The following is a 26,880-nucleotide window of genomic DNA, read 5'->3' on the forward strand; positions in this document are numbered from 1 at the left end:
TGTCTCGACACGGGAGACCGCACTACCTGGGTAAACAGCTCTGCTGAAAATAATCTAATAGGCAATAAGGTGAAGGAAAAGACGCAGCAGCTGTTTTAGTCTATATTTTTCTACGCAGAATATAAAGAAAACAAAAGACATAATATCCTTTTTAATAAAAGAATTAGGTCATCTTTTAGACTGTATGACTTTATTGATCTGCAGAATGCAAACAATATTAGATGATATTTTGTCGTCAGAGAGAAAATAAATCTAGAGTAGGTACAAGGAAATATCTTTATCATAGTAAATTTAGAGGTGTTTTATAAGTCACTGGGCAGGAGACCATTAAGAGGTCTTATGGCTGAACTGGTCCCTTTGCCTCTGAAGCAGCTGGCCTGTGCCCAGCGAAACTGGTCAGGCGCATCTGGCGTCCACCTTCTCTCTCTCCCCCATGGTGATACGTCGATGCATGGTTATGCGCATCCAGGGAGCATGTTCCCCTGCATGAGAACTATGGATTTATATTTCCGGGAACCACTGGATGCAGAGGCGTAACTAGAACCTTCAGGGCCCCGGTACAAGAAACTATGAAAAGCCCTCCGGACCCCTGGCCGGGGCCCTTCCCTTCAAGCCTGGGGCTCTTCCCACTGATCCTGGGGCCCTTTACTCTCATTGCAGGGCCCTTTATTATGGTCCCGCCAAGGGTGTAACTAGAACCTTCAGGGCCCCGGTGCAAGAAACCATAAAGGGCCCCCAGACCCCTGGCCGGGGTCCCTTCCCTTCAAGCCTGTGGCTCTTCCCACTGATTCTGGAGCCCTTTACTCTCATTGCGGGGCCCTTTATTATGGTCCTGCAGCAAGACCCTTTCACAAGTTCTGCAGTGGGCCCCTTTCCAGCCATCTTGGGGCCTCCCCAAGGTGGTGGAATGCCAGGGCCCAGCTGCAAGTGTGACCTTTGCGATCCTGGAAGTTCATCCACTGGTGTCAGTAGTTTTTATTTTTTGGTATTTTAATTGTATTATTTTTTTATCATTTTATTTTATGTTTTTATAATGTCACTGACTATGACTCTGTCCATTTAGAAAAGGAAGGAGCTGGTAAATTACATATTTACCGACCCCTTCCTGGTTCTCTATTGTGACACATCCCCTGCAGCAGCCAGCAGGAGAGGGGAGGGAGCACAGTGGGGGGACCAGGGGAGCACACAGGGGCCCACAGACAGCAGAACACAAGTGAACTGGATAGTAGGAATGGCGGGGGTAGCATACAGAGGAACCAATCTCCTCCATTTTCCTCCTGCAGCTACAGGAGGAAAACGGAGGGCAGTGATTTCTCGACATGCTGCCTCCCCCACCCCTCCTATCCAGGTGTACAGGGGAGCCGCACAGGCCCTGGAGCATAGGGCCTGGTTGCAATTGCAACCCCTTTAGTTACACCCCTGACTGGATGGATAAATATACTACAAAACATTATTGTAAAAGATTCAACGCTGAATAAATTATCAAGGACCAGCAGCTAACACTAAAAGGGTAATCCAACACCTTCACAGTAATAGTATAAAATAGTGTAGCGCAGTCCATATATAAATAAACTCAATTGGTAATAAATAAATTAAAACCAAACAATTAATAAAAATGGCATTATGATGAATAAAGGAGAAAGTTCATATGGTGATGTAAAAGATGATAAGATGATAAAAGAGACACAGTCCACTGGTGATCCGGTGAAAAAAATAGCAGCAAGTGTGACTTCTGTGCTCATAAAATTCCCATCACCTGGCACTATCTGCCTCTCACCTCCACAACTCGACCCCAGAGGGTCAAACAGCATGAACAATCACCACGATATTCAGCCAATGATAATCAAATGGAAAACAGGACCACAGCCTCCAGCATGAAACCGCCTAGAAATCGATTATGGCAGAGGATACAGCTTCCCAGATCGTGCTCAAACATAAGGAAAAAAAGGAACAGATCTAGTGCTCTCTGTTGCGGTTTAAACGATTTATTGCTCAAATAAAAGTATTGCACTTACATTATATTGCACAAAAACGAGCATGTATTGCAGAGCCTGCAGCGTGCTGGATGGTGCCGGATTTCCGGGTTATTAGACAGCCTTCGGACCGTGTGACCAATCCCCCGTACGCGTTACGTCATGTGGGCGTAGACTTCTTCAGCGGGGAATGCATGCTTCTATAGGAACATCCACTGACTGTGACCCTTGGGTCCTATTTAATAACTTTGAGGACTTACTTCCAAGGCAGCTGACGGAATGTCTACCTGAATGTGTATTGGTGTGCAAGGAAGGCTATGTTCACAAATGTACACTTGTATAACTATAGAACCATACCGATATTTGCCTAAGAAAGCTATTGACTTTGCTCATTTGGTGAACATTTACCCTCCTCTGGACCACGCTAACTCACCCCTCCCCTTATAAACATGGGAGCTCTTACAATATGAGTTAACCAGAGATCACTGTTTCTACATCGGTTTCTCCACCCGGCACTTTGGAATATTGATATTTATCATCATTTTCCATAAAGAAGTACCATTGGATGGCCATTGGCTTGTCTCCTTTTTGCATCACAATGCATTGAACTTTTTTTTTCCAAAGCTGTATTTATCTACTAGTCGGAGGGATCCTCAAACTACGTCCCTCCAGCTGTTGCGGAACTACACATCCCATAAGGCATTGGAAACCTCTGACATTCACAGACATGATTAGGCATGATGGGAATTGTAGTTCCTGAACAACTGGAGGGCCATAGTCTGAAGACCCCTGTGTAACTAGTGCCAGGGATCACCATCTCATCTTATTATTTGATTACAATATCAAGCTTTGATTTTTGTAGGGGCTTATTGAGTGTACTGTTTACAGTCAGAGAGGTGGATGCATGTTTTTCGATGTGTATGATGTGGGTATTGGTACTATTTTAATGCATTACATAATTTGCAGTGTTTTACCTTTGTTTATATTTTGGATTAATAAAATTTGAATTTGTTAGCCTAGTGTGTAGCGTTATATGTAGTTCCCTGGTGGTTGGGTGAAATCAGTCCTTTTAACTTTAGCTTTTCTTGAACCGATTCTGGGCACCTGGGAAACAAATACATCCTAACTGTTTTTTTTTTGTTTTTTTTAAACCATACAAGTTGTTGTGCTTTCATTATGGCCTAATGCCATCTAATTTGTTTCGCTAACTCCAGCAGCTGATGTAATGTGCTTATGTTACATGCAAGGTCCAATAATAGCAGCAGTTTGTCTTTGCCCAAATTATATTACAACATTATGAGCATTTCTATATTACACAACACCAAAAAGTTTTAAATCCAAATAGTGTATATATACGAGGTCTGTCCAGAAAAAGTCCAAACTTTGTTAAAGTGTGACTGAACCCACAACAGTAAAATCAGTCTGTATATGCAGTAAAGCATGCTAGTTATACTCACTGTGGTACCCAAGGGGTTAATCCTGCACATTGTGAAAAAAGGCTGTTTGATCCTGTCTTCTCTGATCCTCCTCTTCTTCCAAAGGCCCCAATCCATCCCCTGGGGACACTCTGCACATGCTCCGTTTAGTGTGTATTGCTAGAATGTTTTTTTTCTTTTCTTGGGAGGGTGCATGTGATCAGCACAGGGCCAATCAGTACTGCCCAGACAGAGGGTCAGGGGTCATGCAGCCTCATAGGACAGTCAGAGTACAATGTAACCTGGCAGCCAAGGAAAGTGGACTGGAATACACATGCGTGAACAATGATGGCTTCCACTAAAGTGGAACTTTGGGCTCCAAAATAAAATAGGCGGACAGGCAGGATTTTTAATACAGAGGAGACATGCTTTGTGCCCGTCTTCGTTGAGTGCAATAAAATTGTAAATAATAGAGATAAGCCCATGAGCCCAGGAGATGTCATGCACTCCCTTGGACTTAGTGTGGCTTAACTTTTTACAAAGAAGCAGAATTCCTTGAATTTAGCTTTAAGCCTACCTAGGTACTTGATTTTGCCCTATTGATTAGGTACTTGATTTTGCCCTATTTCCAAAAAGAATCATGATATTGTTTATGTGATATATTATTATTCTATTTCAGGGAACAGCTCTGTGGTCAAACAGACCCGATACAGAATCGTCATACAGGAGGCACTCAATGGGGGTCAGCACTGTCCAGACACCTTATATGAAGAGAGAGAATGTGAGGATGTCCCTAACTGTCTTCTGTTCAGGTATTTAATGTCAAGCTTCTGTACACATGTAAGGGGATTCTAAAAATGTTAAATTATTACAGATTGAACATAAAAAGTGTTTTAGAATAAATCTGCAGTTAAAATAATTGAATTTAAAATGTAGCTAGCGGGAGATGTACAGTATATTCATACATGAAAAACGTACTTGTGAGTAGCTTTTCAAAGACATCATACTTAGCTATTTGACCGTGTGTCCTTTCTTCCCAAAAGGCTAGCGTTATCTTCAGACATCACACAGGGTAAGCATCCACAATGCAGGCCCATGGTTGACACAATCATCTAAATCCCAATGGCTGTGATGTGCCTTTTATGTTCTTGGCCCTGTGTACATACAGCCCAGTTCCCTGGTGCTATTACTCTGTCTGTGACCAGCTAGTGTAAAAATCCATCACACTCACAGGGGATTAGTCCCTTTGATGTATCTCATTCTTTGACAAGCTAGTGCAAAAATCCATTGCACACAGCTCAGTCCCTCTGCTGCCTTTAACCCTGTTACCATACATATTAAAGATCCTGCACAATTGAATCCCTCTTCTGCCTCTCACTCTTTGACCAATAATTGTAAAAACCCATTACATGAAAAAATCAGTCTCGGCTGCCTTTCATTTTACGGCAAGTTGCTATAAAAGTTAATGACATTCACATGTTGCTGCTGTTTCTCACTCTGTGACCAGATAGTAAAAAATTCCATTACACTCACAGAGCTCATCCCTCTGCTGCATCTTATCCAGTGTCATGCCAGTGAAAAAATCTATCATACTTGCCCATTTTCATTCCTCAGTTGCCTTTCTCGCTGTGTCCAGCCAATGTAAAAGTCCATCTTACTAACACAGCTCACCCCTGTGCTGCCTCTCACTCTATGACCAGACAGTTTGAAAATCTATCACAATCATAGAACACATTCCTGCTGTTACCCAGGGCTGCTGATAAGGGGGTAGTATTAGTCCTCCTGTATGAGGCTTGGGTCCCATCAGTTCAACAAGAGGGCCCTGGCAGCTGACAAGTAGGGGGAAGGGGGATCATGGACAGGAGGGGGGAGATTGGAGCCACAAAAGGGAAAGGGGGGCAATCCCTGAAACTGATCCCCCTGTGGTTCTCCCAGCAGTGCAGTCAGCTTCTCCTCCACTCCCCCCCCCCCATGGCTTTCAGCTGCTACAAGAGGAGCCACAGGGGGACCAGCTCCGGTAATTGCCCCCCCCCCCCCGCTGCACAGATCACCCTCCCTGTCAACAATCCAATGCCTCCTCCCCTTCCAACAGCTCCAATCCCCCTTTATGTAACATGTCATGTTTACTAGCCCTTCCTTTCCTGATTGAACACAGTGAGTGATCATTACCGGTCGATCTTGTGTTAATTTATAACTAAAGCATACTAAACTCTGCTTACAATGCTTCTATATGTGAATGAACAGGAAGCCTCTGTACAGAGCTCTTTCTGTTCATTCATTCGGCAGTGCAACTGAGGCTACAGAAAAAGGGATTGAGAAATCTGTGTCCTCACTCTCTTTCTCTGTCTCAAAAGGGAGGTGTCAGGGGTCTATTTAGACCCCTGGTATTTCAGCAGAGCTCCCTGCCCCATAGGGCTTTAAAAAATCAAAAAGTAAAAATAAACAAAAATCAAATTGTAAAAAATAATAATTATAATTCAGCTCTTCTGGCTGTGTATATAAGTGATTTGTTAATGCGGCTGGAGCCACCTGTTACCATATGGCAGGGGTGGGGAACCTACGTCCCAGGGGCCGTATGCGGCCCTCAAAGTCATTTGGTCCGCCCCCCCATGCATCTGAGTCTGTGTCTCTCAGCTGATCTGTTAGAACGGAGCCAATGCTTCCTGTATAGTTCCGGTGTTCCGTGAAAAAACCATACCCGTGAGAAAACCATACCCTCGTCACTTCCGGTTCAGCTACGGAGGGTATGGATTTCTCACGGTAGTTAAACTTGCGGCGGGTACATTAAAACACTTCGGGTGCAACATAAATCATGTCCTCTCCTATCGCTGTAACATCCCTCATCTCCGGTAATAAATATAAAAGCGGATCACGGAGCGCGATCGCCGTCACATTTACGTCTCATACACCCGCCGCCGCTTTTATATTTATTACCGGAGATGAGGGAAGTTACAGCGATAGGAGAGGACATGATTTATGTTGCACCCGAAGTGTTTTAATGTACCCGCCGCAAGTATAACATTAGAGACAGTGCCGTGATATTTTCATGCCCACCGAGCATGCGCACTTGTCAAATTCTTTCACCTTCAATCACGTATCCGGGGCTCTGAGCATGCGCACTACTGCGCTGCTCTGCTGTTTCAGACCGGAAGTGACGAGGGGTATGGTTTCTTCACGGGGTATGGTTTTTTAACGTTACACCGGCTCCGTTCTGACTGTCTGAGTGAGTCACAGGCGGAGTGATATCAAATGCACTTCGCCTGTGACCAAAACAGGAAACATTGCCTCTTCCTCCAGCGCCGCTGCTAGCCAGCATTTCCCATCAGCAGCACACACAGCAGTACGAGCCAGAGCCAGCAGTACCAGCCAGAGCCAGCAGTACCAGCCAGAGCCAGCAGTACTCACAGCAGTATAAGCCAGAGCATTTTTAAGTTGATAATTTTGTACGGCCCCCGAATGATTTTATAAATACCCAAATGGCCCTTGGCAGAAAAAAGGTTCCCCACCCCTGCTCTATGGCAAGCAGCAGCTGTAGGAACACAGCCACAGGTCCTAATTTGACAAGTGTGCAGGTGTGGGTGAGTGTCCCTCAAATGTACACTGTCTATGTTTTGGGGCCATACACCAACACCCACGCCTGTCAAACCAGGACCTGCAGCTGTGTTTGTTAAGCTGCTGTATCTTCTAAATGTAACATATCCTGCCTACACACAGCTTCAGCCACATAAGCAAACCTCTGATTCACACTGTGCAGGCCAAGGAGCCCATGCCAAAGGGACCTAAGACCTAATTTACACACAGAACTTAATTAGTAACTCAGTATAACTCTATTTTTTAAATTTAGCAGGATCTTTATAAGTAATGTTGTGTTTGTGTCCACTAATATTGATTTTAGTGTATTCTTATCAAAAATATAATTTTAATGTTTTCTTTGGGGGGTAGCTGTATGGGGCCCCATGATTTCCTTAGTTTCCCACAATGCTACACTTACACAGACTTTGGGAGACACTATGTCTAAGCACATAGGAACTAAAGGAAGTGATATTATTCTATTGTGACAAGTCAGAATTTTATTCATGCAGACTTATAAAGTAAGTGAAAGGTCTACAATAATGACTAATTTAGATGTGATGCAATACTAAATCTGAGTGCCACACAGAAATTGAAATGTTGTTTTCCTGTCACAGCTGAGTGATATAGCTATCATCCACTTTTATAGTGATCAGGATTTAGAAGCTTTTTTTGAAGAACTGGCTCGTGATTTGCAGATAAGTAGTCCTGACACACTGCATAGGATGAGACGGGAATGGTGAAAGCCTTTGAAAATGAATTTAGAGCTTTGTTCAAGGGCTTGCATGGAAGGTAATCATTAAATATAGGAAATTAAGTAGATTATCTTCCTGTAATAAACATGCAAAGGAAAATGTGGTTAAAAGCAGCTACTAATGCTTTGCAATTTCTGGTACCTCCGGAGTTAGTGACTATCACTATTTGCTTCTGAGTTTGTACCTAAAGCCAACCATAAATGGATGGAATCTTGGCCGGTTCAGCCAGAACCAGACGCAATTCGATCCATCTATGGGCAGGCTAGTTGTACTGAAGCCGTTCAATCGATTGACTTCAGTACAACCAGCCTGTTGGAGTTTTGTATGCAATCACTACTGGTGGCTATAGCCACTAGCAGTGATCGTTGTGTTCTGCTGGCTCCCCGACAACAGAACACAATACATCTGCAGGAGGGATTCCCCTAACAACACTGAATGGGGGAATGAAGCAATTTTATTTCCTGCAACTTGATGTGAAGGACAGAAAAATGCATAATCTATGGCTTGCCTAGCATATACACTAGCTCGTACCTGATTTGGTAGACAAAGAAGAATTCCAGATGTGGTATATTATTACATACTTACATTGGTTCTCCTGCAAGCTGGAAATCATTGCATTAGACACCGCTACTCCAGTGATCTCCCCCCACCTTCTGGGTCTTATGCTGAGCGGCCAGTCTGCTGTATTCTGAACACAGGGGGTCATGCGATGCAGAGTCGTAGATAAGGGGGGGTCAGGGGGTCCATCCCCCCCAGAGCATCGGACAATTTCACAGCAGCTAGGCTAGTGTAGCCTATCAGCTGCGGGAGCCGCACTACTACTGGGAAGACCACCTGTCTCTTATCCACGAGGCTGACAGCCAGGGCCTGGCTGACATTGAAGCCATGTTTACTATTTGCTTCACTAGCAGATGTGCCTGCTGGGGGCACTGTATATATACACACCATAATTTGTCACAGCGTGGCAGACATGCTAATTATTGTTCTCTGTGTACTCAAGGCTGAACCCCCCCCCCCAGGAAAAAAAAATGATCTACAGCCCTGATCCAACGGCCTCTTAGCATGGGCGCCATTCACAGCATTTTCTGATTTAAAGTAAAGTATTCTGTGAGTACAAAAAAATTAAAGCACCAAAAATAATGAAATCTATCTTCATATCAATACATGATAATATAAATCCATCAGTTCTGATATAAAATATACCATACTATGAAAAATCATTCAGTGTACAAAAATTAATAATGAAATCAAGTTTCATATATGTATAAATAAAGAAAAATTACTGTGTGTGTGATCAATCAAAAAAAGTTCATAAATGAAGTGCAAAAGTTAAATGATAAATGGATAATGAACACAGGCAAATAGACTGTGCACTCTGCAAGTGCAGTTGCTCTAGAGCAGGCATGTCCAACCTGCGGCCCGGGGGCCACATGCCGCCCGGAACCCCAGGCAATGCGGCCCACTGCCCCCTGACAGTTTTATTTTTGCTGGGGAGGAAAGAAGTTGGGTCAGGGGCACGGCCACAGTGGCTTCTAATTAACGGTAGGCAGAAACTGCCTCGGAGGGGAGGAGGGGGGGGGGCGAGCATGTGCAGTGTTTCTGACTCCTACCACCATCACCACTTCAAATCACTGAAGTGGTCATGGTGGTTAGAGTGTTCCTTTAATATCTCTCAGAAGAAGTAAACCTCTATATACTGATTCCATTTCATTTGATCATCCTCTAGTTGTGTTAAATTAGTGGGGGGTGTGCGGCGGCTCAAGAAGGGCGCGGCAGCATTTTATTACTTATAAACCTTAACTATAGTAGATATTTTATATGCGGCCCAAGAAAATTTCTCTACACACAATGTGGCCCAGAGAAGCCAAAAGGTTGGACACCCATGCTCTAGAGCTTAGTAAATTAGGTAAGGCTTCACTTTGCAAAGAATACCCAATCACGTGCAAGGAAAAAAAAAACAGCATTTTTGCTTTAACATGATTGAATGATGGAAGTCAGCAGAGCTTCTGCTCATTTATTATAGCACTGGAGCAACTGCACTTGCAGAGTGCACAGTCTATTTGTCTTTAGTAAATCTAGCCCACATTGTCCATAATTAATAAAATACATTGGTGCCTTTTACAAGCTAAAGTAATAAATGGCAGCCGCAAAGTGAATCTACAGATCCAGTGATCCTAGCAGCAAAGGTAGGTAATATGCTTACCAACTGAGTGGACTGCTTTCACTGCATTGTGAATACAGGAGGTCAACTGCTGGACAAGGAAGCAGTTCAAAGAATGCTTTGCATTTTCTCAATGAATGCAATGCATTCTCTGTTTGGACCAGGTGGAGCTCTTGACATCACCTCCCCACCTCGTCCAATCATGGAACACTTTGCATTCATTCAGAGAAAGGAAAGCATTCTTTAAATGGTGCCTGTGCCAAACGGCTGACCTCCTGTGTTCAGAATGCATCATCGACCCGGAAGCAAGTGGAGATCGAAAGAGTAGCGGTGCAGTAGTGGTGTCAGTTTCAATGATTATCAGATTCCAGGGACATTGGCCAGCTTTAGTATACATTTTGGTATCCAAGCTGGACCAATGTAACCATGTAAAAAGTGCCATACCTAAACTTCAGCTTTAAAGCTGTACTATACCAAAAACATATTCATCATCTAAATCATAAGATGTGGTGGTTTATTTAATACAGGTACTTATATAGCTCCATCAATTTTCACAGGACTTTACATATATATTATACATTTACATCAGCCCCTGCCCTCCAGGAGCTTACAATCTAATCCCTGACTCACATTAATACATACACGGGACAATTAACCTACTAGCATGTCTTTGGAGTGTGGGAGGAAACTGGAATAGCAGGAGGAAACTACAGGTAGGTTGTGCCCTGGTTGGGATTCAAACCAACGACCCTAGATCTGCTAACCACTTAGCCACTCTGCTTGTTGCATTTGTTTTCTTTTTTTAAGGCTATTTTTCTCCTCTATGTTCATCTGATAATCTGGCCACGAAGGAGCACAGGGGCACCTTTAGATAGCAGCATTGTTAATTGGGGGAGAAGGTTGTGTCGGAGGGACTAGCAGATTTAAATACACTACCAAATTTAAGCCAAACGTCAGCTAATATTTAAAGTGATTGTAAATTTCCCTTTTTTATAAGCGATCTAATTCCCTCTGTTCTCAGCTGCATAAGAGCTGGGGGGAGAAGAATCAGCAGCTCACTGATCTTTCCAGTGAATGTCTGTGCAGTGGGGGCATGTCAGGACAAGTCTTATCATTGGAGGAGAGTACACTGAGTTCCCAGCATAGCTAGAGAACTGACCACAGTGTGCTCTCCTGCTTAGTGTGGTCAGTTTTTATAAGGAAAGCAGAAGGACTGGTAGCAACACCTGGGATATCACACAAAGGAAGTGTAGCACCCTACAGGTAGGTGCTAGGTAAAGGTATAGTGGGTCTTGTCTGCCTAACAGCAGGGCTGTGACTTATTAGTCAGGGTGTCATGGTTTCCAGGTGTGCCCGCTGAAGGGGGAGTCTCCCCACTGGCTCCTGTGAGAGACTTCTCATAGGGTGGTTTGCTAACTATTGTAAGCTATGGTGCCCAGACATCCCTGGTCTTTGGGAACAGTCCCCGGACTGAACACTCTGTCCTTGATTTTGTCCCTGGATTGAATTTGAATAGGGGTCCGGGCAATTTAAAAAAAAAAAAATTCTGAATTACACCCCTGCTCCGCCGCTCCTACTAGCTTTGTGGGTATATTTTTCCATTATCTGTGCCCCTTTCTGATGATCATGTGCGGGTCAGAGCAGAGGGACTATTTCTTCAGTTTCGGGGGCATGTCCATTCTGCTCCCGCTCGCTCCTCTGCCTTGGCTCAAGTCGCGGCCAGCCGTCTGCTTGCCCATCTCCTTGCCTTCCCCGGTGGAGTGATCTTCCTCTGCTCAGCTCCGCTTCACACCCAGTAGTAACAGGGACCCGGAGAGCGAGACTTGAGAGGCTGTGAGGCGGGCAGCAGCAGGGACTGGCAGAGAGAGGCAGCTGAGCTCACCTGACAGTGTCCAGCAAAAGGAAAAGAGGGGAAGCGGATCCGATTGTGGGGCTGCCAGTGCCTTCAAGGCTTCAACACAGGTGTGCTTTGGGGGTGTCTGTGAATAGACTACATTGCACTGTGTCTGTCTCTCTGGCATAATGGATGGTATCATAACTCACAGGCAGGGGGCGCTCTTTCATGGCCACAAAATGTCAAAAGTGTCCGTTAGTGTTCAATTTGTCCTCCGCAATATCGCAGTCCCACTATAAGTCATTGATTTCTGCCATTGACTTACTGGCTGGATCACCAGATGAAAATAGAAGAAAGAAAGCCTAAAAAAGAAAATGAATGCAGCCATCACATCTAAGGCTTCTTTCACACGGCCGCTCAGTTTTTTTCCTCCGCTGCGGCACTTTTTTTTTTATTTTCATGGACACGGATGACACTTGTGTCATCCGGTCCGTATGTCCGCATATCATCCCATCCGTTTGCGGATGATATACGGACATAATGGGGATTGCGGATGTCAGCGGATGACACCGCTGACATCCGATTTTGCTTCCTTTCCGTTTTTTAAATGGAAGAAAAATAGGGTTCTGTTCCGTTCCAAAAAACGGAACAGAGCTGAAAGGACGCAAATCGGATGTCAGCGGATGGTCATCCGCTGACATCCGCAATCCCATTGACATGCATTATGTCCGTATATCACCCGCAAACGGATGGGGTGATATACGGACATACGGAACACCCGTGTGAAAGGGGCCTCAGAAATGGTAAACTGCATACTTGCCAACTGTCCCTTTTTTCCTGGGACAGTCCCTGCAAATAGGAGCCTGTCCCAGGTAATTTATATTGTCCCTGGAAGCGCCTGTTAATCAGCCTGCCCATAAATGTTACGCAGAAGTAGTGCAGCTGAATGGGAGAATTATTCCAACTCTGCTACTGTGGCCTTAAGTTTGAAATTCCCTTTTTAATTTCCTGTAATTCTCTCTATATTGAGTAGACTCTATAATCTGATAAGTAGACGAGATTAATTATGCAGAGTGGGCGGAGCTTTGGGGAAGTGGGTGTGGTAAGTAATTGATAGCTGTGCTGCAAAGTGTCCCTGGAATTTTTTTTTAAATGTTGGCAACTATGAAACTGCTATATAATCAATGTTTGCTTTTGGGTTTAATACCAGTTTAGGATGGCTGGTGAATGAATCTTACTTAGTTCTACATCCCCCTTGCACTGCTCAAACACTGCTGGTGGGGGCCACTGGCTCCTGTCTATCCTTCTGGTTGTTCACCATGCTCTTTGTCAGGCTAAGGCACTGCCTGATTGCTCAAGCAGACAAGCTGAAGACACATTTCACTTAGCTCGCTTCCTATAATTATCTCACCTCTATACTTTCATAAGCTGCTGCACACGAGCCATCGGAATACACACAGACATTAAACTACCATCTACTCCTTGAAGCCAGGAAATACAATTGCTTCTAATTTTCTTGTGAAGAAGAAAAAAAAAACATTAAGCTACTTCCCAATGTATAGATTTTGGAATATATTTGTGTTTGTTCCCATAGTGATTGCTCTATAATGACAGTACAGGTAGTAGCAGGAGACCAGCTGCCTGCATATTACTATGTGACTATGCTATAAATGTGTCTGCTGGCTGATCAATATCTGTAATTCAAGTCCTACTTCATCTTAAATGGCAGAAATAAAAAAGAAGGTGTTTTAGTACAAAGGTGCTCTGATGTCGGAAGGTGATGGAACTGACATATAGTGAAGAGTCTGATTCTCATCTCCATCCCTAGAGTCTTCAGACACAGAAACTGATCTTGCAGTTTTATGAAACAGTCACACCTGAGGAATTATTTGGCATTTTATCTTCTTCAAGGAAAGGGAAAACATGTTGAAAGGAAGGATAGAAAAGCCAACTGGACAGTTATGTGTTTCTGTCAATGTTATGGACGTTATAGCAGCTAGTTTGTGGCTTTTGCCAAAATTTCATAGGACACATTTACTAGGAAAATAAGACATGAAATCTATTATTCAGTACTGAATATTGAAGCCATCTCTTACAGTGTATCTAAAGTCAAAACTTTTATTTTTTTTTATTTTTTAGTATTGGATAGATTTATGGGGCAGCACAGTGGTTAGTGGTTACGGTAGCACTTCCTCCTAGCAGCACTAGGGTCGTCAGTTCAATTCCCATCCACAGCACTACCTGCCTAAAGTTTGCATGTTCTCCCTGTGCCTGCATGGGTTTCTTCTGGGTTCTAAAGTTTTCTCCCACACTCCAAAGACATGCTGGTAGGTTAATTGGCTCCTATCTAAATTGCCCCTAGTATGTGTATGTATGAATGTGAGTTAGGGACCTTTGATTGTAAGCTCCTTGATTGCAGGGACTGAAGTGAATGTAGAATAAATATGTAAACTTGCAAATTAATGGCATTATATAAGCACCTGTAATAAATGAGGGGTTATACCAGGGGTACTCTAGGGGTTCCTTGAGCAATGACCAACTTCTACCTCTCAGATAAGTTACCACTGACACCATTGCTCTTTTTAACTATCTGTAAAGGACCATCACACTAATGTACCATGAATTGTAGATATAGTCATTTTTAGTAGGGGTTCCCTGAGACCATAACGTTCCAGTCAAGGTTTGCAAGGGTTCCTCTGAAAAGTTGAAAAGGTTGGAAAAGGCTGGGCTAGAACCACAGTCCAGTTTGGATTTCTCAAGAGGTAGTGGTAGAGGGGTGCTGGGCATGGATTTTTGCAGGTTAATAAAATGTGGTCCAAGTCATTACTTGAGCCACAATTGGCCTGTATTTAGCAGCTCACCAAATAGACCAGGAGAGGACATTTACCCTAGCTGAAAAATCCAAGTGTAAGGGGCCAAAGACAGAGTCGAAAATCCATAGGCGTTTATTTTTATTTTAAATGTGTATTTTTAGTAGCAATTATGTGTTATCATTTTTAAAGCGGAGTTCCGGCCACAAAATCGTTACAATAGATTTAGTGACATCCGCTTCCTTATTGTCACCTGTAACAGTATTGGATATTCCCGTATTTTTTTTTTTTATTACTTAACTTGTTTCTGTAGAAAATATACTCACCTTTCCTTCTACTTCCTCCCTCCTCGGCCGCGGCCCGCGCCGTCACTTCCTGTCCCGCAATGCGTCCTGGGAGCTCTTAGTCATCACTCCCAGGATGCAATGGGCAGTGACGAAGGCGTCCGGCCGCTCCTCTCATCTCGTTATTTGCAAACAGGAAATAACGCGATGATAGGCGTCCCTATACTATGCCGATCGCATAGTACTGAGCATGCGTGAGATTTCGCACTGCATTCACCGGCCTCCTCCCTCTACAACAAGGAAGCAGGGCAGACATTTCCATACTGCGGCTTCGGGAAACCCAGACAAAGATGGCGGCGCCCTGCAAACATCATATAAAGTAAGAATTTCTGATTGCAAATCTATTATTTACACTGTATATCACCGGATTAGCTGATGTATGAAGGGAGGTGGATCACTGTTTGGGAAGTATTTAAAAAAAAAAAAACGATTCTGTGGTCGGAACTCCGCTTTAAGTGTATTTTAAACTTTTCCACCAGCCCTGATGAGGGGGGATTGCGTGTCCCCTGAAATCTGTTGGCTGTCTTTTGTCCTACTTGTTGTAACCAGCTGAACAATAAAGTCTTTGGACTAGTTAGGAATTTTTATTTGCCACTCTCTTTTACACTATGCTTGTTCAGATGACCACTATCTAAAAGGAGATATCTCTCATTTTGGAGAATCCTTTTCCTACTTCCTGTGGTGTTTACAGGGCATGAAGTGAAGGAAATTTCTTTGGAATAAAGATGTCTAAAAAAAACCGACAGGGGTTTTAACTAAATTCCAACCCTATCCAAAATAATATAAAATAAAACGTTTTGGCTTTAGAAAGCCCTCAATGAGACAATAGTAGCCTAAAATATCTTCCAGAGACACTTTACTGTTATAATTAAATAAGAATTCCAGATATGGATATTTTTACATTGTTACATTGGTCCACCCTGGAGTAGACACGAGTACTCCAGTCATCTCCTCTACCTTCTGGGTCCTGTGCTAAATGTTGGCCCTGCTGCATTGTGGAACACATGAGGTTGGCTGCTGGGCACAGGCACCATTCAGAGGCACCATACAAAGCATTCTTTGATTTGTACAAAGTGGACAGGTGGGGTAGTGACATTACAATCTCCACCGGGCCCAATTAGAGAATACTTTGTATTTAAGCATTCTCTGAGTGGCATCCCTGTCCAGCAGCCGACCTCCTGTATTTACAATCCAGCAGGGCACCTTCTCAGCATGGGACCTGGAAGCGAGTAGAGATCAATGTAGTAGCAGTGCCTACTATAGTGATTTCCAACTTTTACAATATCCCAAGGTATAGTATATGCTTTGTTACATTGGTCCAATGTAATAAATATCCATACCTGGATTTTTATTTTTTTTTGTAACCCCATAATGCATTGCCAATTTAAACAGAAGCCAATTGACCTACCAGCATGTCTTTGGAGTGTGGGTGGTAACTCATGCAAACACAGGAACATGAAAACTCCACGAAGATGGTGTCCTGGTTGGGACCTGAACCAAGGACCCTAGTGATGCAAGGCAGAAGTGCTATCCATTAGGCATCTGAGCTTCTTTTCTATTTCTTCCTACAACGCAAGTCTATAAAGCTAAAAAAAACTATGCTATATGTGTATATGTGTAGCTCATTTATTGAGGCTGATTTACTAGGGAAGATGAAAATCTTCACTGAAAAAGTTGTAATAATTTAAATTATCCAATTGTGAAAAGAAAATTGATCAGGAATTTGCTTTATACATGATTGAAGTTAAAATTTACGTGTTTTTTTTTCTTTTTTTTAGTAAAGATTCCCAAATTACCTTTATAATCCTAACAGTTGTAAAGCAGTTAGACAGAGTGATTGTAGTTTTTAATTTACTCTACCTAATGTGGTCATCTAATAATCTGTGCGTTAACGCTATATAAAAAATTATGCAAGAACAAGTATATATATATATATATATATATATATCTATAGATATATACATATATACATACATACATACATATTATTTATATATATATATATATATATATATATATACATATACATATATACATATATGTATGAACAGTACAGTAAATTTATGACCACTGAGAAATTTGCTATACTTACTCTTTAAAATACAGAATAGTTTTTAGGGAGGGACTGACCCTTTCAGTGAAATAAGATAACGGAAATCTGAATTTGTAGAACCTATTAGCATTGTTCTAATAAAGAAATTCTGGATGTCTAAATTACTTGGAAGAAAGCAGCCTCAATATGTCTTCACTACATTAATGTCACCATAGATGGAAAAATCAACTTTCCACCCAGCAGGGAAAGAGCAATAATACCATATTTTGGAAAATGAATGACAAGAAAAATGTAATTAACTTTCGATCTTCAGCGCTGCAAAATCTATTTCTCCCGCACGCATGCAGCTGGTTTATTTTTCACAATTAAATGAGAATTAGCCACGCTGCCTTAGCGGCGAATGTCCACCAATTTGATGAGAATTCATTTCCCAATCTGCAAGTCAATCAGGAGGAAAACCCAATTACACGTCTGCGCACCTGTTCTCACAGACCTACCTTGTAATGATTCACAGGTGGAAACCTCAAGACTGGAATCAGTGCGTCCTTGTGCCAGACTACGTGAGACAGAGCATAGCGGGGGGCACCGAATCCTGCGGGCCGGGGATACAATTCAGAGGTAAGATGTACTTCCAAAATGTTCAATACCAAATTGACTTCGTGCATGAGAATATCGCCAAACAAATTAGTCTGAGAAAGAAATGGTGGAGGCATAGGAAGAGTAAAATGTGTTTGTAGTTTAAAACGGAATGCAGCTAGAAAATAAAACATAAAAACAAATGTTAGTTATTTATTAAAAAGAATTGGATATAACCCAGTAAAATCAGAACATTTTCTTTTCCCTTTTTTCATCAAGTACATCCTTCCACAGCTGTGGTCCACTGGAAGGCTCTCCACTCCAACTCTCTCATCTTTAAATCTCCCCTCTTCTTCCTCCCTCCCTTGTCCTCTCCTCCCTTTCCTTTACTCTCCTCTTATTCCCTCACTTTTCTTCCACTCCACTCTCTCCTCTTATCTCTTCTCTTACTTCTGCTCCTCTCCTCTCCTGCAATCTCTTCTCCCTTCTCCAACTCTCTCCCCTCTTTCCTCCCTTCCTTGTCCTCCCTTCCTTTCCTCTGCTCTACTCTTACCTCTTCTCCTTTCATCTACTTTCCCTCTCCACTCTCTTACCTTCCTCTCCTCCCTCTTTCTTCCCCATCTCTCTAACTCTCTCCTCTCATTCCTCCCTTCCTTGTCCTCCCTTCCTTTCCTCATCTCTACTCTTACCTCTTCTCCTTTCATCTACTATTCCTCTCCACTCTCTTACCTTCCTCTCCTCCCTCTTTCCTCCCCACCTCTCTAACTCTCTCCTCTCTTTCCTCCCTTCCTTGTCCTCCCTTAATTTCCTCTGCTCTGCTCTTACCTCTTCTCCTTTCATCTACTTTCCCTCTCCACTCTCTTACCTTCCTCTCCTCCCTCTTTCCTCCCCACCTCTCTAACTCTCCCCTCTCTTTTCTCCCTTTCCTCTGCTCTCCACCTGCTCTGGTTTTTTCCTCACTGTTACTCTCTTATCTTACCTTCCTCTCTTCTCCTCTCCTTCTCCCTTTCATCTCCAACCCTATCTCCTTTTTTCTCATCTGACTCTCCCCTCTCTCCTCCCTCCCTTGTCCTCTCCTTCCTTTTCTCGACTCTTTTCCTCTCATTTCTTTCACTCATATTTTCCCTCCGCTCTCTGCTCTTACCTCCCTCTCCTCTCCTCCCCCCCCCCCTCCTGTTCACTCTCCTTTCCTCTCATCTTGTCTCTTCCTCTCTCTCTTCCCTCTTTGCCTTATCACTTTTATCTTATTCTTTCCCTCCCCTCCCCTCCCATCCTACCCTCTCTCCTTATCTCTCCTTCATTTCCTGCTGTCCAAAGTGCCCCTGGTAAACTACAACCTCAGCACCCATCCAGACAGGAAGGGAGGGTAAATTTCCCCAGTGTGGACACAGTATGAAAAACTGGCCCCAACCATCCCACATTTATTGAAAACAAAATAAGTACTGTATTTTCTGGCATATAAGACTACTTTTGAACCTCAAAAAAACCCCCAAAAATGGTGGGGTCGTCTTATACGCCGAGTATAATATCTCCAAGGTAACCTAAGTATAAGTATTACCAGTAGATGTAATCTCTCAAGACGCTGGCTGTGTGGGAATCCTGTACCGGTATACCGTATGTAACGTAGCTTCGGCTACATACAGTGTGCCGTGCTGAGCCAATCAGGGAGAGCGATGTATTCTATTTTTGAATGCAAGGCCTGCTCGGATTGACGGAGTAATATCAGCCCGCCTCTCTGACTCTGCCAATCCGAGCGGGCTTTGCATTCAATTATAGAATACATCGCTCACTGTGATTGGCTCAGCGCGGTACACTGTAGCCGAAGCTACAGTACGTGCGGTATACCGGTACAGGATTCCCGCACAGCCAGCATCTTGATAGATTACATCTACCGGTAATACTTATACTTAGGGTACCTTGGAGATATTATGAGAGATTACATGTATTACAGTACTTGGGGTACCTTGGAGATCTATGAGAAATCTGATGTTTTTCAATGGTGTTGCCTTGCTTCGGAAGGGGGGTAGTCTTATACGGCGAGTATAGCCGAAAACCTATGTTTTAACTTAAAAATTAGGGGGGTCGTCTTATACGCCCAGTCGTCTTATATGCCAGAAAATACGATATATTTTGGAGTTGGACTTGAAATAGAGAATTTCTTGGCTGGAGTGTACTTTTAACTTAAAGATTATGGCTACAGGGATAATTATTCGCTAGATCCTTGGAGATGTCACAATGTGCAGTACATGACTCATTTCCATGTGTTATATTTTGGCTTGGCTCATCCCTAAACTGTCATAAAAAGTTAATTGGATGACCGAAATGATATTCTTATAGCTGATAAAATGTATCTAAATATAGAGAGGAGAGGGTTTTTTCTTCTCGAGTCCTCAATATGTCCAAAAGCTCATGACAAAGCTGCTTGTTTGAGACAATGTCTGGTGTGCTGGCAGGTAAGGCAGGTTCTTTCTTTATACATTTGTCTAAATGCAGTAACTGTCTTCTGTTTGCATCTTTGTACATCTTAGGGGTGGTTTGGGTTCATTTTATATCTTAGGCAAAATTGATACTTGTGTAAATTTTACCCTATGGATACCCTAACATGGGTGTTTAGTTCAGAGATCTTCATATACGTTTTCCTGCACAGATTTTGTCTTAAAGCGGTAGTATACCGCTTTTTTCCACTTTTAACTACAGGTAAGCCTATAATAAGGCTTACCCGTAGGTACAATTAATATCTCCTAAACCGGCACGGTTTAGGAGATATTTGCACTGCATGCAGCTGCTCACGCGAGCGGCGCATGCGATCTGAAGGTTCGGCGGACCTTCAGCTTTCCCATGCCGGGAGCTTGCCGGAAAATGACTCCCGCACGCATGCGCGGGAGTGACGTCATCGCGGCTTCGGCCAATCACAGCGCCAGAGCCGCCGAACCCGGAAGAGACGCCGAGGGATCATGTCAGCTCCCACAGCGGTGTCCAGGGGTCCGTGTCGGGGCTTCGTTCTAAGGTAAGTAATTCATAATGAGCTAGTATGCGATGCATACTAGCTCATTATGCCTTTGTCTTGCAGGGTTTTTTATTTTGTTTTTTTTTTTGTTTTTTTTTAGGTTTACAACCGCTTTTTGTATTCCAAAATAACTGTAACCTTACTCAAATAATTAATTGACACAAACTATAACTGGAAAGGGGCAAGGCCACAGCATTATTATTAAAGTGCAATCCCACTATTTTTCTTTTAATTTTGGATAGAGTGGGGAAGGTTTGGAATAACTGGCAGGGTTTCACTGCTAACATTTGTTCCATTAAATTTCCTGAATACTGCGTTTCCCTGAAAATAAGAACTACCCTGAAAATAAGACCTACTGTGATTTTCCAGGATGACTGCAATATAGGCCCTACCCCAAAAATAAGCCCTAGCTTTAAGTGGTTGTAAAATCCTATAATCCACTCTATTACAGTATTATATAATGTAAAAGAGCTAACAGAGCTACAGGTAGCATTTAAAAGGGTTTTTAATCCTTCCCTACTCTATCCCCACCCTATACAAAACTAAGAAACATAAAAAATGGCTGTGCAAAACTGATCAATATTAATTGAACAATGTATATCTATCTGGACCTACTAATAATTTTAGAGCAATTTCTTCTTATGTATTTGCTCATCAAATGCTTACATGAATTTACCCAGGTTTCTGCAAGTATACTCTGAAACAACACGCAACAATTTGCATAGATTTGGGTTCTTTAAATACGCTATGTGGTCAATCATTTAGACATCTTTCTCACTTACTGTACCTATATGGCCACAAATATGTGAACACCCCTCCAAATGATTGAGTTTTGGTGTTTCCAGTGAATGGTCCTGCTAATGCCAGAGCATACAAAGATATTTCAGACAACTGAGCAGTTACAAACTTGTGACAACAGTTTTTTCTCTTCCATCACGAATATGCCCCTGTGTATAAATTCAATCTCATTAATAAATAAATTGATACATTCGGTTTGGAGAAACTTGAGTTGCCTGTACAGAACCCTGACCTCAAATTTACTAAAAACCCTTGGTATGAATTGGAATTTTAATTGTGAGCCAGGTCTTCTCATCAAGTGTCTGACCTCACCAATGATCTTTTGGTTGAATGGCCACAAATTCCCACAGACACTCTCCAAAATCTTTTAGAAAGTTTTCCCATATTCATTTTCCTTTTTAAATGTTTCTTTTTAATTTTTTTCTTTGATTTTTCATTATTTATTTTATGTCATTATACAGTATATCTCTTTTTTTAATTAATTAATTAATTAATTTATTTTCATTTTTTCCCATTTTTTATTTTTCTATATCTTTACTTTATACTCTTAACCGGGACAATAATGAACATTGAGATTGCAATGATTTTCAGTGTGTGGAGCTCTTTTAGGTCTTCTAAGGGGATTTGATTTCTTGCCCATTTCTTGTTTATTTTGTTCAAGTATCTTTTATTTTTGATTACTTTTTGAATCTTTTGTATTTATGCTTTGGATTAATCTGAGAGCCGGTTCACACTGGGACGACTTGTCAGGCGACCTGGTCGCCTGACAAGTCGCCGTGGGTCGCCTGCCATAGATTAGCACATGACCCGTTCTAATAGGAGCGACACAAGTCGCTCCGACTTAGAAAAAGGGTCCTGTACTACTTTGGGGCGACCTGGAGCGACCTGCATTGACTTCAATGATATGAAGTCCATGCATGCCGCTCCGAGGTCGCAGTGCGCGCTGTGCACCGCGACTTCACAGGTCGCCCCGACAAGTTGGGTCGCCCCTATGTGAACCGGCTCTTACTGTTCTGTTTTTTGTTTTGACATGATGATGAGTCTCTGTTGTGTGCCACATATGTGTTGATTTGACGGGTCACCTTAGACTCACTGACATCCAATGCATTGATCTCTATGAACATTTTTCATTGGGCATCAGCTGGCCTCACTTTCCTTACTTGCTTTCTATTTGTTATACCACCTTGCTCATGACGTATAAGTAACTATTACTACTCTAGATCCCCACTTCTAGAACTAAAGCCCTGTGGGCAAGGTAAAATGTGTCGGGGAGTGTGGCCTGGATGGAGTTGAGCTGAAGCCGAGTTTTAATGACATTGTATCTGGGCTATACTGGTGTGCAGCAGTTTGAACTTTTTCTTTCCAGGAATGTCTGCATAGAGCTGGGACGAGCAATTTTCTTTCTCCTCCTGCACCCGACAGTGAGAGTCACCGGACTTGTGGATGTTTATCTGGAGCGGTGCCCTAAGCCTATATCTGGTCACAGTTAGACAATTGAGTGGTTAAAAACTTATGACAACATGTTTTCTGTTCTATAATTAATATGCCCCTGTATTTAAAGGCAACATCATAATATTTGATTTGATTCATTTGGTTTTAAGAAACTTGAGTTGCCTGTACAGAGCCCTGAACTTAACCTGGCATGAATTGGAATTTTGATAGTGAGCCAGGTCTGACCATCCAGTGTCTGGCCTCACCAATGATCTTTTGGCCACAAAGTCCCACAGACATTTTCCAAAATCTTGTAGAAAGCTTTCCCAGATGAATGGAGGATGTTATAGCCACAAAAGGGAGCCAGATCCGTATTTTAATGGCCACAGTTTTAGAATAGGATGTCCAACAGGTTTAGATGGTCATTTGGTGTATTGGTGTTTCGTTTTGTTAAATCATGAGGGTGGTCAGAGACAGGTAGATGTCCTATTGGAAGCCACTAGTGATGGGCTGAACACCCCCCTGTTCAGTTCGCACCACAACATCTCGAACAGGGAAAAAATTCTAGCGAACATGCAAACTCTGTTAAAGTCTATGGTACACAAACATGAAAAATCAAAAGTCTTCATTTTAAAGGCTTTATATGCAAGTTATTGCCATTAAAAAATATATAGGGACCTGGGTAATTTCCTGGGGGACGTGTATCAATGCCCCAGCAATACTGACATTTCTAAAGGAAAAAATGCCATTTAAACTTGCATGTGGCTGTAATGTATTGCCGGCTCCCGGTACTACAGAAAAAAAAAAAAAGGGAAAAAATGGCGTAGGTCCCCCCCCCCACCCCCAGTCCATACCAGGCCCTTTGGGCCTCTTCCCGACAACCCTGGGCTGTGGTTGTCAGGGTCTGCGGGTGGGGGGGCATATCGGAATCTGGCAGCCCCCTTTAACCTTGAGAATGGGTATCAGGTACATCGTACTCCTACAGATTCACCAAAAAAGAGTAAAAAAGTAAAAACCACAGGAAACTGTTTTTGACAGGTCCTTTAGGCTCCATGTACACGGGACGTTAGAAAAAACGTCCTGCAAAGCTATTTCTGACGCCGGGAAAAAGCAGCTGTTAAACGTGCTTTCAGTAGCTTTTTCAATTTGCGTTATTGCACGTTTGGCCACGTTGCTTTTAGCAGCGTTTTTCTGCCTCCATTCAAAATCAATGGTTCCCTATGGGAGCCTATTGATTTGAATAGAAGTCGCACCGCAAGTCGGATCCGACCTGCGGCGCGACCTGCACTGTGAGAATCTTGAGGGGGAACTGCGTGGGGGTCCCCCCCAGGTTCCAAACCAGGCCCTTCGGGTCCGGTATAGAATTTGAGGGTAGCCCCATGCCGAAAAAACGGCGTGGGGTCCCCCCCAAAATCCATAATAGACCCTTATCCGAGCATGCAGCCCGGCAGGCCAGGAAAGGGGAGGGGACGAGCGAGCGGCCCGACCCCCCCTGGACCACAACAGGCCACATGCCCTCAACATGGGGGGGTGTTGGTGCTTTGGGGCAGGGGGAGCTCTGCACCCCCCACCTCAAAGCACCTTGCCCCCATGTTGATGAGGACAAGGGCCTCATCCCCACAACCCTGGCCGGTGGTTGTGGGGGTCTGCGGGCAGGGGGCTCATCGGAATCTGGAAGCCCCCTTTAACAAGGGGGCCCCCCAGATCCCGGACCCCCTCCCTATGTGAATGGGTATGGGGTACACTGTACCCCTACTCATTTACCACATAAAAGGCAGTGTATGGAAATAACGACAGGAGACGTTTTAGAAAGTTTATTAAAAATCTTCATCCGGCTCTTCGGGGTCTTCTCCTCTCCGGGGTCTTCTGCTCTTTTGCTGTCCGCTCTTCTTGTGTTCTCCTCTCCGGGGTCTTCTGCTGTCCTCCCTTCTTTTCTTCTCCTCTCCGGTCTTCTGCTCTTCTTCTTCCTCCAGTCCTCCGACGACGACGTCTCCGGTAATTATGTCAGTCTCCGGTCTCTGCAGCTTATTATATAGCCATTAGGGGCGTGACCCCGATGACGTCATCGGGGCCACGCCCCTAATGGCTATATAATAAGCTGCAGAGACCGGAGACTGACATAATTACCGGAGACGTCATCGGAGGAGGACCGGAGGAAGAAGAAGAGCCGACAGCAAAAGAGCAGAAGACCGGAGAGGAGAAGAAAAGAAGAGAGGACAACAGAAGACCCCGGAGAGCAAAAGAGCAGAAGACCCCGGAGAGGAGAAGACCCCGAAGAGCCGGATGTAGATTTTTAATAAACTTTCCAAAACGTCTCCTGTCGTTATTTCCATACACTGCCTTTTATGTGGTGAATGAGTAGGGGTACAGTGTACCCCATACCCATTCACATAGGGAGGGGGTCCGGCATCTGGGGGGCCCCCTTGTTAAAGGGGGCTTCCAGATTCCGATGAGCCCCCTGCCCGCAGACCCCCACAACCACCGGCCAGGGTTGTGGGGATGAGGCCCTTGTCCTCATCAACATGGGGGCAAGGTGCTTTGAGGTGGGGGGTGCAGAGCTCCCCCTGCCCCAAAGCACCAACACCCCCCCCATGTTGAGGGCATGTGGCCTGGTGTGGTCCGGGGGGGTGGGGCCGCTCGCTCGTCCCCTCCCCTTTCCTGGCCTGCCGGGCTGCATGCTCGGATAAGGGTCTGGTATGGATTTTGGGGGGACCCCACGCCATTTTTTCGGCGTGGGGCTACCCTCAAATTCCATACCGGACCCGAAGGGCCTGGTTTGGAACCTGGGGGGGACCCCCACGCAGTTTTTTTTCCCATTTTTGGCGTGGAGTTCCCCCTCAAGATTCTCACAGTGCAGGTCGTGCCGCAGGTCGGATCCGACTTGCGGTGCGACTTCCATTCAAATCAATAGGCTCCCATAGGGAACCATTGATTTTGAATGGAAGAAAAAAAACGTATAACGTGGCTGAACGTAGGTTCAGTCACGTTTAGTCACGTTCGGCCACGTTTCTGCATTTGAAACGCCGGGAAACACACGTTCGAACGCAAATAATTGCGTTCTAAAAAAAGTCCCTGAACGCAACTGCCTGCAAATGACTGTAAACGAACATGTGTACATGGACAGATAAGATAACATGGAGCTGCGTTCAGGGGCTTCTGAAAAAAAACGCCCAACTGCTCCTAAACGGCCATTTCCAGCGTCCCGTGTACATGGACCCTTATTAAAAAGAAAAAAAATATCGTCACTCGATGTAAATCCACGACGCCCCCTGACCCGAAAAATAGAAAAATTGCAGAAAACACTTCGCCTCCTAAGAGGCTACTTGCCGAATGCACGCTCTTCGGCTTTGAAAGTTTTTACCGGCAAGGGGAAGGGCCAACCGGCTACGTCACCAGGTGGCACCGCCCCTTCTGATGCCACATGACGTCACAGTGCCACCAGGTGACGTAACCGGGTGGCCCCGCCCCTTGCCTAAAAAAGAACTGTCAAAGCCGAAGAGCGGGCATACAGCGGGTAGCCTTCTAGGAAGCGTTTTTTCATTTTTTCTATTTTTTGGGTCAGGCAGGTGTGGTGATTGACGATGGATTTACATCAAGGGACACTATTTTTTTTTCTTTTTTAATAAAGTACTTGTCAAAAACAGTTTCCTGTGGTTTTTACTATTTTACAAATTTTTTTGGTGAAGGGGTATGGGAACGATGTACCTGATACCAATTCACATGGGGGGGCCCAGATCTGGCTTCCAGATTCCAATAAGTCTCCCACCCGCAGACCCCCACAACCACAGCCCAGGGATGTCAGGAAGGGGCCCTTGTCCTCATCAACATGGGGACAAGGTGCTTTGGGGGGCTCCTCAAAGCACCCTCCCCATGGTGGGGACGAGTGGCCAGGTATGGTTCGGGGGGGGTACTCGCTCGTCCCCTTTCCTGGCCTGCCAGGCGACATGCTCGGAAAAGGGTTTGATATGGATTTTGGTAGGGATCCTTCGCCATTTTAATTCTTGGCATGGGCCTGGTATAGATTTTAGAGGAGGGACCCCGTGCCTTTTTTTTTTTTTTTTTTTTATTCTGTCATAGGTTTCCCCTTAACCACTTCCTGCCCAGACCAATTTTCAGCTTTCAGCGCTCATTGGCGTCTATGGGAAATTTTGGT

General features: G+C 43.9%; 1 protein-coding gene across 2 annotated transcripts in view; it reads left to right on the forward strand.

Moving 5' to 3' along the window:
• Positions 1-26,880, forward strand: part of THSD7B (thrombospondin type 1 domain containing 7B) — a 925,167-nt gene that overhangs the window by 530,350 nt on the left and 367,937 nt on the right. For both annotated transcript variants that reach the window (XM_082260936.1, XM_082260935.1), the window contains exons 12-13: positions 4,068-4,200; positions 17,430-17,533. In XM_082260936.1, coding sequence (XP_082117062.1) covers positions 4,068-4,200; positions 17,430-17,533 — 237 coding nt within the window. The remainder of the gene's footprint in view (positions 1-4,067; positions 4,201-17,429; positions 17,534-26,880) is intronic.

Source organism: Pelophylax lessonae (assembly GCF_965119305.1).
Source record: "Pelophylax lessonae genome assembly, chromosome: 6".
Classification (NCBI taxonomy): Eukaryota; Metazoa; Chordata; class Amphibia; order Anura; family Ranidae; genus Pelophylax; species Pelophylax lessonae.